At 37.2% G+C, this 14,677-nt stretch overlaps 1 protein-coding gene across 1 annotated transcript in view; it reads left to right on the forward strand.

The window, feature by feature from the left end:
• NF1 (neurofibromin 1) overlaps positions 1 to 14,677 on the forward strand; it is a 293,241-nt gene that overhangs the window by 263,767 nt on the left and 14,797 nt on the right. The window contains 10 exon segments of the mRNA XM_021704331.2: positions 958 to 1,098; positions 4,150 to 4,276; positions 6,269 to 6,400; positions 7,354 to 7,489; positions 8,749 to 8,906; positions 11,201 to 11,323; positions 11,713 to 11,843; positions 12,036 to 12,136; positions 13,620 to 13,762; positions 14,122 to 14,168. Of these exon segments, the coding sequence (XP_021560006.1) occupies positions 958 to 1,098; positions 4,150 to 4,276; positions 6,269 to 6,400; positions 7,354 to 7,489; positions 8,749 to 8,906; positions 11,201 to 11,323; positions 11,713 to 11,843; positions 12,036 to 12,136; positions 13,620 to 13,762; positions 14,122 to 14,168 (1,239 nt within the window).

The following is a 14,677-nucleotide window of genomic DNA, read 5'->3' on the forward strand; positions in this document are numbered from 1 at the left end:
ATCTTCTTGTCCTAAATTGCACAAAATGGTTCTCTTATCCTCATATTAGAAGTTAAAATGAGGCTCAGAAAGGCTAAGTGACTTGCCCAAGGACACATACCTAATAAGACAGAGCCATGATTCCCTTCCAAGGCTGTCTGACCCTAAAGTCTGTGTATTTTCCCATTTACCACACTGCTGAAGAAGGGTTCCCCAAAATACATTATCTTAATTCAGAACAGCAAGAGATACTATATTGGTAAGGGTGACAAGAAAGTTAAAAGAGTAGTCTAAACTAAAGTTAAAGAGATAAGTGGGACTTAGTGTAGAGAAAGGGGAAAAGCCTTGCACAGCAAATGTACAGGAGGGGGATCATACAGGAATGCTAGGACAACAAAGGGATGGTGGGTAGACCATTCTAGTAGTATGGAGAAACTTTGCAGGAGCATAGTGAGGTGGAAGATTGTAAAGATTGGATAGAACTAATCTAACACTCAAGATTCTTCAGAAGGGAGTTGGCAAATGTACCTGTATGTTTTCAAGCAGATGAGTAGTATGACAAGAGGAAGACTTCGAACGGTCCTTCTGGCAGTAGTGTGCACAGCAGATTGGAGTGGAGGGAGCCCGGAGGCAAAAAGAATCCACATTTCAAATAAGGACACATTTAGAATGGTGTCATTAGCAGTAGGCAAATACAGAAGAGACTGTTTTGGAAAAATTAATAAGACTTGGTGACTGGAGTTTGGAATCAAAGAACAGGGAGAAATCAAAGGAGATGCTAATATTCTCAGCCTGGCTAACAGTGTCCTTAGTCATACATGTGGAATAGATGAAGAGCTTACCTGTATGTTTAATTTCTCCAAAAGAGAAAGCATGCATAATTTGGGGGATAAGGTGCTTTGTTTTATACTGTGATGTGTTTTGAACGAGACTGTTTGTAGTTCATCTCGCTAATCTGGAATGCGTGACCTTTGCCAGGACTCCCCTCTGCACAAAGCCCTCTTTTGGGTCGCGGTGGCTGTGCTGCAGCTCGACGAGGTCAGCTTGTACTCAGCAGGCACTGCACTTCTGGAACAAAACCTGCACACCTTAGACAGTCTGCGGGTATTCAACGACAAGGTAAGCAAGCTTTCAGTTGGCATTCCTAGAGTCTGCATTTAGAATTCCTCTCTCTTTTACTGTTGTTGGCCTTTTAAAATCAGAAGCGGTCCATAACTTCAATATGTATTTCTGTAATGCAACTTATTTGTGAGTGTACTTCCTTAACAGCTCATAAAGAAACTATTTAAACTTTTTTTTTTTTTTTTAAGATTTTATTTATTTGACACAGAGAGATACAGCAAGAGAAGGAACACAAGCAGGGGGAGTGGGAGAGGGAGAAGCAGGCTTCCTGCTGAGCAGGGAGCCCGATGCGGGGCTCCATCCCAGGACCCTGGGATCATGACCTGAGCCGAAGGCAGACGCTTAACTGAGCCACCCAGGCACCCCTGAACTTTGCTATATAAAAATAGTAGGAAATAGTACTCACCCAATACGGGTAAACAGAATAGGGATAAAAAATATTGAGTAGTAATAGTAGCTACTATGCTAAGCCCTGTGCTATGCTCTGTATACTATGCACTGTACAGTCATTATTTGTGATTTCATAACCCAAAGGTAAAGGTTAGCATTCTCTACCCTCCATTTCACATATGAAGAAATAATCTAAAAATAAGCTTATTTTTATTGAATAATGGTACTTAATGAGAAAATAGGTTGGAGAGTCTAAAGGAAACTTTTGGGTACTTAATTGTACTAGGTTTTTGTTTTGCCTAATCCCACTTTGAAACATACCATTAGCACCCTTCTTAACATTTATCAACCTTGACTGAGGTTGGATTTTGGTGTATAGAGTATAGAGAAGGGGACATAACAGTATGAAATGATGTTCTTTTTTGTCTTTGGAGAAAAATGGGAAGAGTCTAGGAGAAAAGTGAGGAATTTTTTTTAAAGATAGGTGTTTATAACAAGAGATATACTTCAAGTGAGCTTGATCAAAGCTGTGGATAGAAAAAAAAAAAACAGAATAGGAGCATGGTTTTAAGTGTGATGATACCTGGGCTAAATACTATTTGATTAGTCTGCCAGTTGTGGTGTAGACTTGAAATAGCTACCTTGAAGTTTATCCATCAGGCCTCCATTTTACAAAATAGAAAGGAACAAGTTAAATAACTTGTCCATATTTGTACATCTGATTTGGGACTAAAGCCCCTCTTTCCTAATCCCTGTTGCTCTTTTCTGGGGTTGTCTTGGGACAGTGGTGGTCAGAGAGATAGCTAGATATTGGCTGTTTGTATGGATATAAAAATATTTGTAAATGAAATGTTTGTCTAGGAGTATCTACCTTGGTATTTTCATTGCCAGACAGCCCCATAGCAGGAGCTAATACTGACTTCAGTGCCCCAAGAAACTAGGAATCAGAGTTAATAAAGCCTATTAAAAGTCACCAGGATGTAAGATGAATAAGGTCGGAGGATCTGATGTATAACATGGTGACTATAGTTGGTAACATTGTAGTGTATAATTGAAATTTGCTAAGAGAGTAGAACTTTAAGTTCTATATTTAATGATTTAATGTTCTTACCAAAAGTGGGAGTGGGGGTAGCTGTAAATATATGAGGTGATGGTTGTGTTCATTGCCTTGATGGGGTAAATCGTTTCACAACGTATATGTATATCAAATCATGTTGTATACTTTAAATATCTTCGAATTTTATGTCAGTTATTATACCTCATTAAAGCTGGAAAAAATAAATTGTACATATAGCAGGTTAATAGGTAATCATACTTTATATAGTATTCTGCAATTTGCATTTTTATTTAAAAATATAAAGTGAACCTCTTTCTAAGCATATATACTCACACATATACATATATACACACATATACAGGTGTGCATGAGCAAGTAATTCTTTCTCATGGCTACAGAGTATTTTACATTATGCATGAGCCACAGTTTTTCAACCATTTGCCTATTGATGAACAATTGATTTGTTTCTGTCTTTTCTTCTTTTCTGTTTTAAACAGTGCTATTCTAAACATCTCTCTACATTTATTTTAAATGGTCATGTTTTTCTTTCTTTGAGATATAAATCTAGATAACCTGAGCTCAGGCTCTAAACACCTTCAGTTGTTTGCTTTTAAAAATCTCTGTTCATGAGGGAATTACTGGGCTTTTTTTAAAAAATGCAAATTCCTGGGCTTTACCTAGTGACCTTAAAACAGGTATTCATTTTCAGTGACTTTAAAGCAGATACTCCTGAAGCCACACTTCAGGAAACACTGTTAAAATCTTAATTATCTTGGGTAAGTTGCATGGTATTTTTAAGTTTTGATTTCCTTGTTTTCCCACACTAGAATCCACCAGGGTGAATACTTTTTGTCTCTTTAGTTCACTGATTGATGTTCAGAGCCTAGAACCATGCCTGGCACATCAAAAACACATAATAAGTACTTGATAAGTAAAAGAATGAATGAATAAATCTGTAAAATGGAGCTAATATTGACTGCATAGGATTGCTTTACGGTTTCAATACAGTAATGCATCTAACATTATTGTATACTGCAGGCACTCAGTAAATATGAACTCTCTTTGTTTTCTTGAATTTTCAGTCATAGTATACAAAATGCCCACTACAATTCAATGGATGGTCTTATTTAAAACAATAATTATAATTTTTTTTCTTTTTTTAATTTAATTTTATTATGTTATGTTAGTCACCGTACATCATTAGTTTTTGATGTAGTGATCCACACTTCACTGTTTTCATATAAATAACACCCAGTGCTCCGTGAATCATGGAGCACTGGGTGTTATACGAAAACAGTAATTATAATTTTTAAGAAGTCACCAGGATATAAATTGATAGTCATTTGTTTTTCATCATAATTCAAAGATATTTTGTCTTCTGTCATCTTATTATTTATATATGCTTGATGGTCTCACACTAATTTATTTGTAGTATCTTAAATGTTCTATGGTTTTCTATAGTCATCTGAAAATAATCTCTCTCCACTTGAAAGGGTTACTTAACTGACATAGCTATGAACACAATCAAAAACCAATAAGTAATCCTTTAAGGAAAGTTCCTGTGTGACCCCCATCAACCATATTCTGATTGTCTTCAATAGAGTCCAGAGGAAGTATTTATGGCAATCCGGAATCCTCTCGAATGGCACTGCAAGCAAATGGATCATTTTGTTGGACTCAATTTCAACTCTAACTTTAACTTCGCACTGGTTGGACACCTCTTAAAAGGTAGAGGACTTGTGTCAGAATATTTTTAATGAAATGATATCAGGAAGCCAGAAGTAGCTAAAATAATTTGTTATTTGAAATAAGTTGAAACAATTTGGCCCATATGTCTTACTTTTTTTTTTTTTTTTTAAGATTATTTGAGAGAGAGCAAGCTCAAGGGGAGAGGGTGGGTGGGGAGGGGTAGAGAGAGAGAGAGAATCTCAAACAGACTCCCTGCTGAGCATGGAGCCCAATGTGGGGCTCGATCCCACAACCCTGAGATCATGACCTGAGTTGAAACCAAGAGTCGGACATTCAACCAACTCAGCCACACAGGCGCCCCTCGTATATTTTACTTTAAATGCAGATATATCTGTCTTATTGAGCTATGTTTTATTCAGTATGTATTTTAATAGAGCGTAATCACTGTATCAAATACCAGATTTCCTTTAAAATGCAAAAGTGTTGATTCTTGAAATAATCCTAAATACCGGACTTTCTAATCGCTAAGTATCTTTTTGATTATTTAAAATAAGACAGACTGCAAATCAATAAATGATGTTACATGGGTAACTTATGTTAGAATATGATATCTTAGAGATTTGATTACAGATTTTCTTCAGCTTGTTTCTAAGGTATTGTCGTTCAGTCGCATTGTTACATACCAAAGCACCTCACCTTTCTGGTACCCCACCCTCACCCCTCCAAATTTCTGAATTGCTGATAGCAGTGGTCTCCTAGTCCTCAGAGCCAGCTCGTTCACTGCCTCTCCTGGCTTTACTCCCCATTGCTGACTTCACTGTATGCTAGCTTTGGTTTACTAACATGGAACAGTCATGGCCAGAGACTACAGTTAACAGGAACAGCGCATAGTGGTAAGTCAGAGACAAAGGCAGTGGAGAGTAAGGCTTGGGATGAGGAGCTGGCATGAACCAGTAGTCTTAAGCAGCACTGGCTTTGGCCACAATTAGAGACTCAAGCTCTAGCTTGAGTCTACAGTTTTGTAAATCAATGTAAATGATTTTTAGGCTTGAGGGATCATGGAGGTTCCCCAGTGTTTACCTGACAGATGTACATACAACTACTACTGTGAATGTAAACATTTGATTTCTTTACCTTATGAAATTTCTGCAAAAATATTAATAGTTTTAATCTCTAAAGTGAATAGGGATTGCTCAAAACGTATTACACTTATGACAAGATACCAAAAAGAAGGATTGCATGAGGCTGATAAAGTGCTTGCTGATTCTGTATTTCGAAGAGTACCAGATATTTTCAGAGTACAAATCCCCTACTTTAAAATGGAGTAGCACTGGGGCGCCAGGGTGGCTTGGTTGGTTAGAAGTCTGCCTTCAGCTCAGGTCATGATCCCGAGGTCCTGGGATCAAGCCCTGCATCGGGCTCCCTGCTCAGTGGGGAGTCTGCTTCTCCCTCTCCCACTCCGCCCCCCACCACCATTTGTGCTCTAGCTGATTCACTCTCTCATTCTCAAATGAATAAATTAAAAAAAAAAATTGAAATGGAGTAGCACTAATCATTAAAGGCTGTCCAAAGATCAAGCTTACTCTCTGATCAAACCTATTCTTTGGGTTCTGAGAGCATATACATCCTACACTATTAGATTTTTTTCCTTTAATTAAAAAAAGAAATATTTTTTAAGCAACAGACCCTATTTTCAAAAGCTATCTTAAGGTGACCTCAAATACCTAGATTTTTTTTTAAATCCCCTCACTGCTTTAGGGAATGGAATATCTGAAACAACATCCATCTTTCCTTATTTTCCTCCCTTAGAGTTCCAGGGAATAGTATTTTCTTCTACACATGTTTGGTACTTAATCTTTTATGTAATTAATCATTCATGTACGTATGTTTTACCTTCCCCAAACGGCTGTTCTCAGAAGGTAGGAGTTATCCCTTATGTTTCCTTTCCTTGCAGAGTTGCTAGTCAGTAAGAACTCAAGAAATACTTGTGAAAGAATGGATTAACTTCTTGTTTGTTTTTATTTTTCGTAGGGTACAGACATCCTTCACCTGCCATTGTTGCAAGAACAGTCAGAATTTTGCATACACTACTAACTCTGGTTAACAAACATAGAAACTGTGATAAATTTGAGGTGAACACACAGAGCGTGGCTTACTTAGCAGGTAAAGACACAAAATAGACAAAATTAATCTTACCGCATCTCTATCTAAGGATTGCCAAAATGACACACACCTGTCGGTCCTTCAGCTGGCTGCTTGACAGGGTAAAGAACTCACAATCTGGGCCTGTGGTGGTGGTTACAATTTTGAAAGTTTTGCCAAACATTTTTCCTTATAAAAGAATTTGCATTAGAGTCTGAATGTGTTCCCTTTGTCATCTTTGGTCCCTTTGGCACTGCATGGTTCCCTGTTGTCTGTCATAAAGTCTGAAAGCCTCAGCCTAGCATCCTGGGCCCTTCAGCCCCTCTCCTAATTCTGCTTTCTTTCCCTAAATTTCGTAAGCCCCATTTTTTTATTAACTCTCCATATGGATGGGCTAGTTTAAGCTCATCTTCTTGCCTTTCTGCTTCTTTCATATGCATTCCTGATGCCATTTGCTTTACCTAGAACATCTGCCCGGCTTTGTGTTTCTTCACTCAGCAACACTTAGCACTTATGTATAATACAGTTCTTCAATGTAGTTGTTCAGTGGAAAGTGCTGATTCCCAGTTTAGCAGACTACAGTTTGTGGCAACTTTTGTGTTTGAATCATTTGACCTTGGGCAAATAATCTAACATGTCAGAGTATTTTTCTTTATCTAAAAAATGGACCTTATAGTACCTGTCCTGCCTACTTTCTGTATTTGTTGAGATCAAATGTACATTAAAGCACTTGAGAAATAGAAGGTTCTTTTTTAAATCTCCATATATTTCATGTTTACATCTTCCAAAGCAGACCATGAACCCTTTAAGGAAAGTCTGCCCTAAGTGGTTTATACCCTTCACACTCTCCAGGGCTCTTTATCTGCACGTCTAATAGCTATTATCCTCTTCAGGAGGTGGTAAGAAATGTATCCTGTTTTAAGTCACACTTGGAATTTGTTAAATTTTCTAACCTTCCTTCTTTTTCCTTTTAGCCTTACTCACAGTGTCTGAGGAGGTTCGAAGTCGCTGTAGCCTAAAACATAGAAAGTCTCTTCTTCTTACTGATATTTCAATGGAAAATGTTCCTATGGATACATATCCCATTCATCATGGCGACCCTAGCTATAGGTCAGTGGCCTTCTTCTCCCATGATTACATAATTATAATCAGGTTTCAGTTTTCCATGCTAGGAGAGGCAAGCAGCAAGAGTAGTCCAGAAGGGAATATATAGGGGGAAAGATAATCTAGGAAGAGTATATAAATCAAAACCCTTCTTATAAATGTACAGTGTTCTATGTGGATTAGTAGTAGGACAGTTCCTCTAAGCTAATCATTCTGTTAACATTAGTTTGCCTCTTTTAAGCACAAACCAGTTGAGTAATGAAAAGAGATGATCTTGAAATCACTGGGTTGCAAGAAAGGGCCTAGGAAAAACTTCCATGGAATATGAGCAACATCACATGCTAAATGATGGAAAGCTAAGCTGTACAGATTTGTGCAAAGATATACATGCCACCACATTTGCATTTACTCTTATCACACTAACGTTATTTAAGAGTTTTCTAGAGTACAGATTTAGATGATAAGATAGTCACATTATGTCCACTGCTGTATGTGGTCTTGGGTAGCATATTTTTCACTACAACATGGAGAAATTATATGAAAATGTCATTATTTTGGAGACTTTCTATATTTTCAAATTAAACAAAAGTATCTAAGTTTTAGGTATATTGTTGAACATAGGGAAGTAATCTTGGATCTGTAAATCTTATACCATTCAATTTGTCAACATCCCACTTTTGGATTAAAAAGCCCTCCACAACTTCCCACTGAGATTTTAACAAAGTATGCAAAATACCTTTTCCAGGTATACTTGGTTTTCCATAGTCTTATTCTTCGGTCATTCCTTTATTATATTTCTTTGAGATATGCCCTTCTTGTTATGAAAAGGAAAAAATTAATTTGCTTGTGTTCCCTTGTCAAAGTATAGTTGATTTTCTTGGTTTTTAAACCAAGAATATAGTTGCCTGTTTAGACTTGATTTCCCCAATTGAAAAATCAATGCAGTACAATTCTGCCATGCGTCGGTGAGCACCTACTGTGTACAAGATTCATGGCAAGAAAGTAGGTGCTAAGGAGAAAAGTGCTAAAAGAGAATAGTGCTAATTTTTAAGAAAATTTCCCAAATAAATGAGAGAAAGAAGGAAGGAAGGAGGCGATTTCTTAGACATGCACTAAGAGTTTGTACCCTAAAGCCCTTGAAAGTGCAGTTTTAAAATTAAGTGATTGCTATCATTGGGAAATAGGACAGCCAATTAAGAGGGGCAAACAGTGGTTGTCTTTGTCACCATGTCACTTAATTCTTCTCAATTGTTTAAATCTCTCAGGACACTAAAGGAGAACCAGCCGTGGTCATCTCCCAAAGGTTCTGAAGGGTACCTTGCGGCCACCTATCCAACCGTGGGCCAGACCAGTCCCCGAGCCAGGAAATCCATGAGTCTGGACATGGGGCAGCCTTCCCAGGCCAATACGAAGAAGTTGCTGGGTTAGTTTACCTAAATGATACACAATTTTTTATACTTATTTTTTTTAATGGTCAGATACTTTCACTCTTGGAAAATTATTTGAAGCTGTTCAAAATTATCAAAATTTCCCATTTTGATATAGCAAAGCTTTTGATGCCAATTATAAGAGAGTTTGATAGGTCAGTTAAGCCATATCAGTTGAGACAGAGGAATGAGAATGGGATCTTGAAACAGTTTTTTTCTGATTCTTAGATTAAATACTGTGGCTGTCCTTGTCCTTCGTTCTGTCTTGGCCAAGCGGTGGAGAAATGGGAATAGGAGAGACATTAGCTACTCACGAGAAAGGAGGCATCTTGCTGCACTCAGGTGCAGGGCTTTAACAATATATTTTCTCAAAAGTACCATCTGAGAGCAGACTACATCAATACACTATGAAGCTGTAATAATACTTTTTGCCATCTTTTCTTTTAAAAGACAATAAAGTAAGATTTTTTTGATTAGTGTATTTTTTTATTTCTATAAGAAGATATGATTCTTGAAAGTTAAATTGCTCAGTTACATCAGCATTTGTCAATGAGAAGTACACCTAAAATTCTGTGAGACCCTTTCCCTTTATAAAAACTGGAAGTAAATAATGAGAGAGCTCACTGATCCCACCTCACCACAGAGGGAATGCAAAGATGCTCTTAGGCAACTTTGGCTAAAGTTCTCATTGTTACTAGAGTACTTTGAGATCCATATATCAGTGACCAACACTATGAATGGCTCAGTGGGTTTCGGTTATCCATACAAGCATATTTTTATATATCTTTGGGTACTGGGACAGTGTCTCTGTTCATAAGGAAAGTAGTGAGCAATGAAGTGTGAAATAAATAACCTGCCAGTAAGCCATGAAAGAAACTGAAACCATGAATGTTAATCACTGTTACTAGTCACATAGGGTTTCTTTCTGTTTATGCTTTGTCACAAAATAGTCTTCTAGGAGTTTCCTGGTTACTTTGTATTTTGTAGTTCTGGATTTTCATGCTAAGGAAGTTATAAATGAAAAACTAACTTCAGAGAGAATGTTCTATTGAATTCGTTCAGCCCATGTGCTAGATGAAAAAATTATGGTCTCTGCCCTGAAAAGCTCATAGTGTGGTGGCTAAGACTTACAATCAGCTGATTACAACAGTATCCATAAGTGCCATTAAAGTAGCATGTCTTGCTGAGGGGAACCCGAGGATCTGGGGAAATTAGGAAAAGCTGCAGAGAGGTGGTAACATTTGAACTGGGTCTTGAAGATTTAATACATGCTTGCCTGACAGACGCAGGATAAGGAAGGTGAGCATGAATAAAGAGAAGTGAGGAAAAGCACCTGTAGGAAACGAGGCTAGCAAAGGATTGGAAGTAGATCGCAGGAGACTTTGTATGCCATGTTCAGGAGCTTAGCTGTCTTTCCAGCGGGGATTGTTAAGTAGGGAAGGAACATTACCAAATTTTATTTTTAGGCAAGTTTTTCTGGCTCCAGCATGGAGAAATTGGAAGAGATGTTTGACAAGGGGACTGTATAAGAGATAGAGCATCCAAACAAGAGAGGGTGTGGACCTCCACTAAGGCAGGAACAATGAGAGAATGGAGAAGAGAAATCAGGTTTGGGGTGATGTGTGAGGTGTAGAGCAGACGAGACTTAGTACAAGTCCCAATAATCCATTTTCGGTACTTTAAATAGAGAAAGGGATTTCACGTAGAGTGATATATGCTAGAGAGACTCAAAGCCAAGTGGAGGTGCTACTGTACTACTTGCCATTTTTAAAGCATCTCTCAGGAGATCTATTATTTAGTACTTTTAGGCATACAAATATTGTTTTCAGAGAGTGAAGAGTTAAAATCAAACTTTGATCTTGCCTAGTTTGGAAAGTTTTCATATGTTAATGACTAATTCTTGCCACGAGCAGAATTTCTTAAATTGAAAAAAAGCTGTTCAGACATAGTTGATCTTTGCTACTGAACAGTGCATACGCCTGTATTCATCATCAAATATTGTGCTTGATGGTGGAGCTTGGTTTACCTCCAGTGTAATGAATGTGATCTCAGTCTAAATTGGACCAGTAAGATACATCCTGTCCTGAGATGCAAAGCCATGGGGCCAAAATTCCTTGACAAAATGGAGAACAAAGGAGAGAAACTCTGCCCCAGGGATATATTTGAGCTTTCTTTGGGTCCTTAAGTGAAAACTTAAACACTTGATGTCCAGACATTTTCTTTTTAGTATAATCCTATTCACAGACACTGTGGTTAATGAACTGCCATATTCTGTAACTTTTGTTTATAGGAACAAGGAAAAGTTTTGATCACTTGATATCAGACACAAAGGCTCCTAAAAGGCAAGAAATGGAATCAGGGATCACAACACCCCCCAAAATGAGGAGAGTAGCAGAAACTGATTATGAAATGGGTGAGAAACAGAGTTAATAATTGATCTAGATCATTGAAAATAAGGTGGGAGAGCCATATTTGCTTTCCAGCCATTTCTTAGAATCTTGAGGATGAAATGTAGACGCATTTGCGCTTTTTCAGAAGATAAGCTATACAGTCCTTAAAATGAAAGTAATCCTGAAACCTGTATAAAAAGTAATCATATATATGATATACAGCATTGTGAACAGCCAGCTAGAACTTTTGTGTAGGTGACTATTAATTCTGTATGTTTATGTTGCTGTTTTAAGTGCCTACTAAAAAGCTATTGAATTTTAGAAGTAACATTAAAATATGTTAGGTGAAGTGGTATTTAGTGTATATGTTCGGTTAATACAGCTGATCGTCTTAATCCATATCTTACTGCAGAAACTCAGAGGATTTCCTCATCACAACAACACCCGCATTTACGCAAAGTTTCAGTGTCTGAATCAAATGTTCTCTTGGATGAAGAAGTACTTACTGATCCGAAGATCCAAGCACTTCTTCTTACTGTTCTGGTAAAGTTTTTGCCTTTTGGTAGTGGTGCGGGGGAGGGGGGTTCCCCTCAGGTTTGTATTCCAGTATACTCTTAGGAGGCCCTTAAACATTAAAAACATGAAAGGAAGATTGTCTTCTGCTTCTCACCAGAACATATAGCAACTCAGCCACAAAATAAAATGTATTTTGTTGACTTTTTTGCCCTTTGGCAGGCTACGCTGGTAAAATACACCACAGATGAGTTTGATCAGCGAATTCTTTATGAGTACTTAGCAGAAGCCAGTGTTGTTTTCCCCAAGGTTTTTCCTGTCGTGTAAGTATCTCCTGTTTGTGTTTAACTTTTGTATCTGTCTTGAAGTTGTATGTTTTATAAAAGCTTAGGAAAAGTATCATCCAATAGTGTTCACTGGTTGTGGGGAGGGGAATGTGAGACAGTATGATAGAGGTTTTAGCTTAGAGACAGTGGGTTTAGTGGGGGCTAAGACTAGTTTTGGCCTATTAGGGAAAACATTTTTTTTATCTTGTCAATTTTCTGTTTTTTTTTAAGATTTTATTTATTTATTTGAGAGAGGAAGAGGGAACACGAGCAGGGGGAGAGACAGAGGGAGGCTCCCCATGGAGCAGCGAGCCCAATGCAGGGCTCGATCCCAGGACCCTGAGATCATGACCTGAGTGAAGGCAGATGCTTAACTGACTACTGAGCCACCAGGCGCCCCTCTTGCTGATTTTCTTAAGTGCTTCATCATGATGAGCATTGTTCATTTCCTCACTTAGGAGCAAACCATTAGACGCTTTATGTACCTGTTTTGGTTTCTTTTGTGGTAGAGCTTTTGTATTTATCCACAGCTGAGTGAAAACAAAAAACTTTCGATACAGGAGATGAATTTTTATTCTCTCTTAAGAGCTAAGATCATATTACCCTCAAATTATTCAAATCTCAATAACCCAAAGAAGCTTGGGAAATCCTATTCCTGATCTAGGGCTTCTATGTGGTATCATTATTTCCTTATTTTTGTTTGATCTCACTTTAGAATTTCAGAATTTTATATAGTTGGCTCTGGGTTATTTCTATTAATAGAGCACGACCAGGTTAGACATAGTTAGTTTCCTCTTACTTTTTAATTAGATCATATATTCCACCCCTCCACACTAATTTTGCTTTCCTTAATCGATCTGATTCAGCATTTATTAAACATTGATTGATATTAAATTTAGTTTTAACTGCCTGGGCACATACCAACAGTCAGCAGAAAGAAATGGTCCTAAAACATACCAAGTGACAGAAGCCAGCCTTGTCTTGAGCAAGCAGTCACCATATATAATTAAAAATGGCTATGTGACAGTACCAGTTGTTTGCTTTTACCATATTTTTTTGATGATTAAAAATAACAAAAGGGCACCTGGGTGGCTCAGTTGGTTAAGCGCTGGACTCTTGAGTTCAGCTCAGGTCATGATCTCAGGCTCTGCATCAGTCAGGCTCTTTGCTTGTCCCTCTCTCTCTGCTCCTCCCCCTGCGTGCTGTCTCACACACGCTCTCTCTCTCCCCCAATAAATAAATAAATATTTTTTTAAAATAAGAATTAAAAAATAAGAACAAAAAAAGGACAGACCAAAAAAATAAATTCATACATTTATTTATACAAAATTTGAAAAAACACCAGAAAGTAAGAAACACTCCTCTCCCTTCATTTTTATCACATTGTACTGGGGAATATATGATGTTTTCCAGTGTATATTTTCCATTTAATTTTCCTTTAAAATGTTCTTGTGTTTACTTTTTGTTTGTTTTTGTGTAGGCACAATTTGTTGGACTCTAAGATCAATACCCTGTTGTCATTGTGCCAAGATCCAAATTTGTTAAATCCAATTCATGGAATCGTGCAGAGTGTGGTGTACCATGAAGAATCCCCACCACAGTACCAAACATCTTACCTACAAAGTAAATCAGTGTCTCGGGAGGAGGATGATTGATGAACTTGCTAGCATGTGCACTGTTACAGAATCACCAACTAAAGAATTCCTTATAAGGATTGGGGTTATTCATACTTCTCTCTCCATATGCCATTTTTTACTCTTTTCATTATGTGTTCAATAAGTAACCGGCTTACAATTTCTTAAGATTTAATTATGGTTTTGTACTGAGTATGTTTTATGAGTTTTAGTCTACTCTGACATTCATTCTGAAAAAGTGTTTTCAGTATGTGTGAGGTTTTAATTTTTGTCATCAACCATATAACTTATTTAATTTCTGTTAAGAGTATTGTGCTTATTATAAGAATAACATTTGGTTTGTTGCAGGTTTTGGTTTTAATGGCTTGTGGCGGTTTGCAGGACCCTTTTCAAAGGTAAGAAAAGTCTGTTTTTCTCTATTGATAAAATGAAAGTTTTTATTCATATTAGTGTGCCTGCTTTAAGAACACACAGTATGCTGAAAACCAGAATGATGATTCACGATAAACACATATGTTATTTTTATAAAATGTTTTCCACCACAAGATTCTTTCTAAGAGGCAGCACCTTTAATAGGTTTATATATCAGTTTTTACAAAAAAAACTCAGTTCAATTTATGCTTGACTTTTCAAAAGGGTGTGATAAACCTCTGTAAAGTTTTCTGCTCTCAGTCACTTGTGTGTTTGATGATCGTAATGCATACACTTAGGTATCTTGTAATTAGGAAGGAGCATGACCTATGGTTAAAATCTGCCTCATGACCCAAAACTAATATAATGTTATATGTCAATTAAATCTCAGTTTTAAAAAAAAAATTACATGATGAAAAAAAATTTCCTCATGAGAACATTTTTCCTTCTAGCCTATTGGATTAGATTCATTTTTATCCGGAATATATCCTAT

The sequence above is a fragment of the Neomonachus schauinslandi genome, chromosome 15, assembly GCF_002201575.2.
Source record: "Neomonachus schauinslandi chromosome 15, ASM220157v2, whole genome shotgun sequence".
Lineage (NCBI taxonomy): Eukaryota > Metazoa > Chordata > Mammalia > Carnivora > Phocidae > Neomonachus > Neomonachus schauinslandi.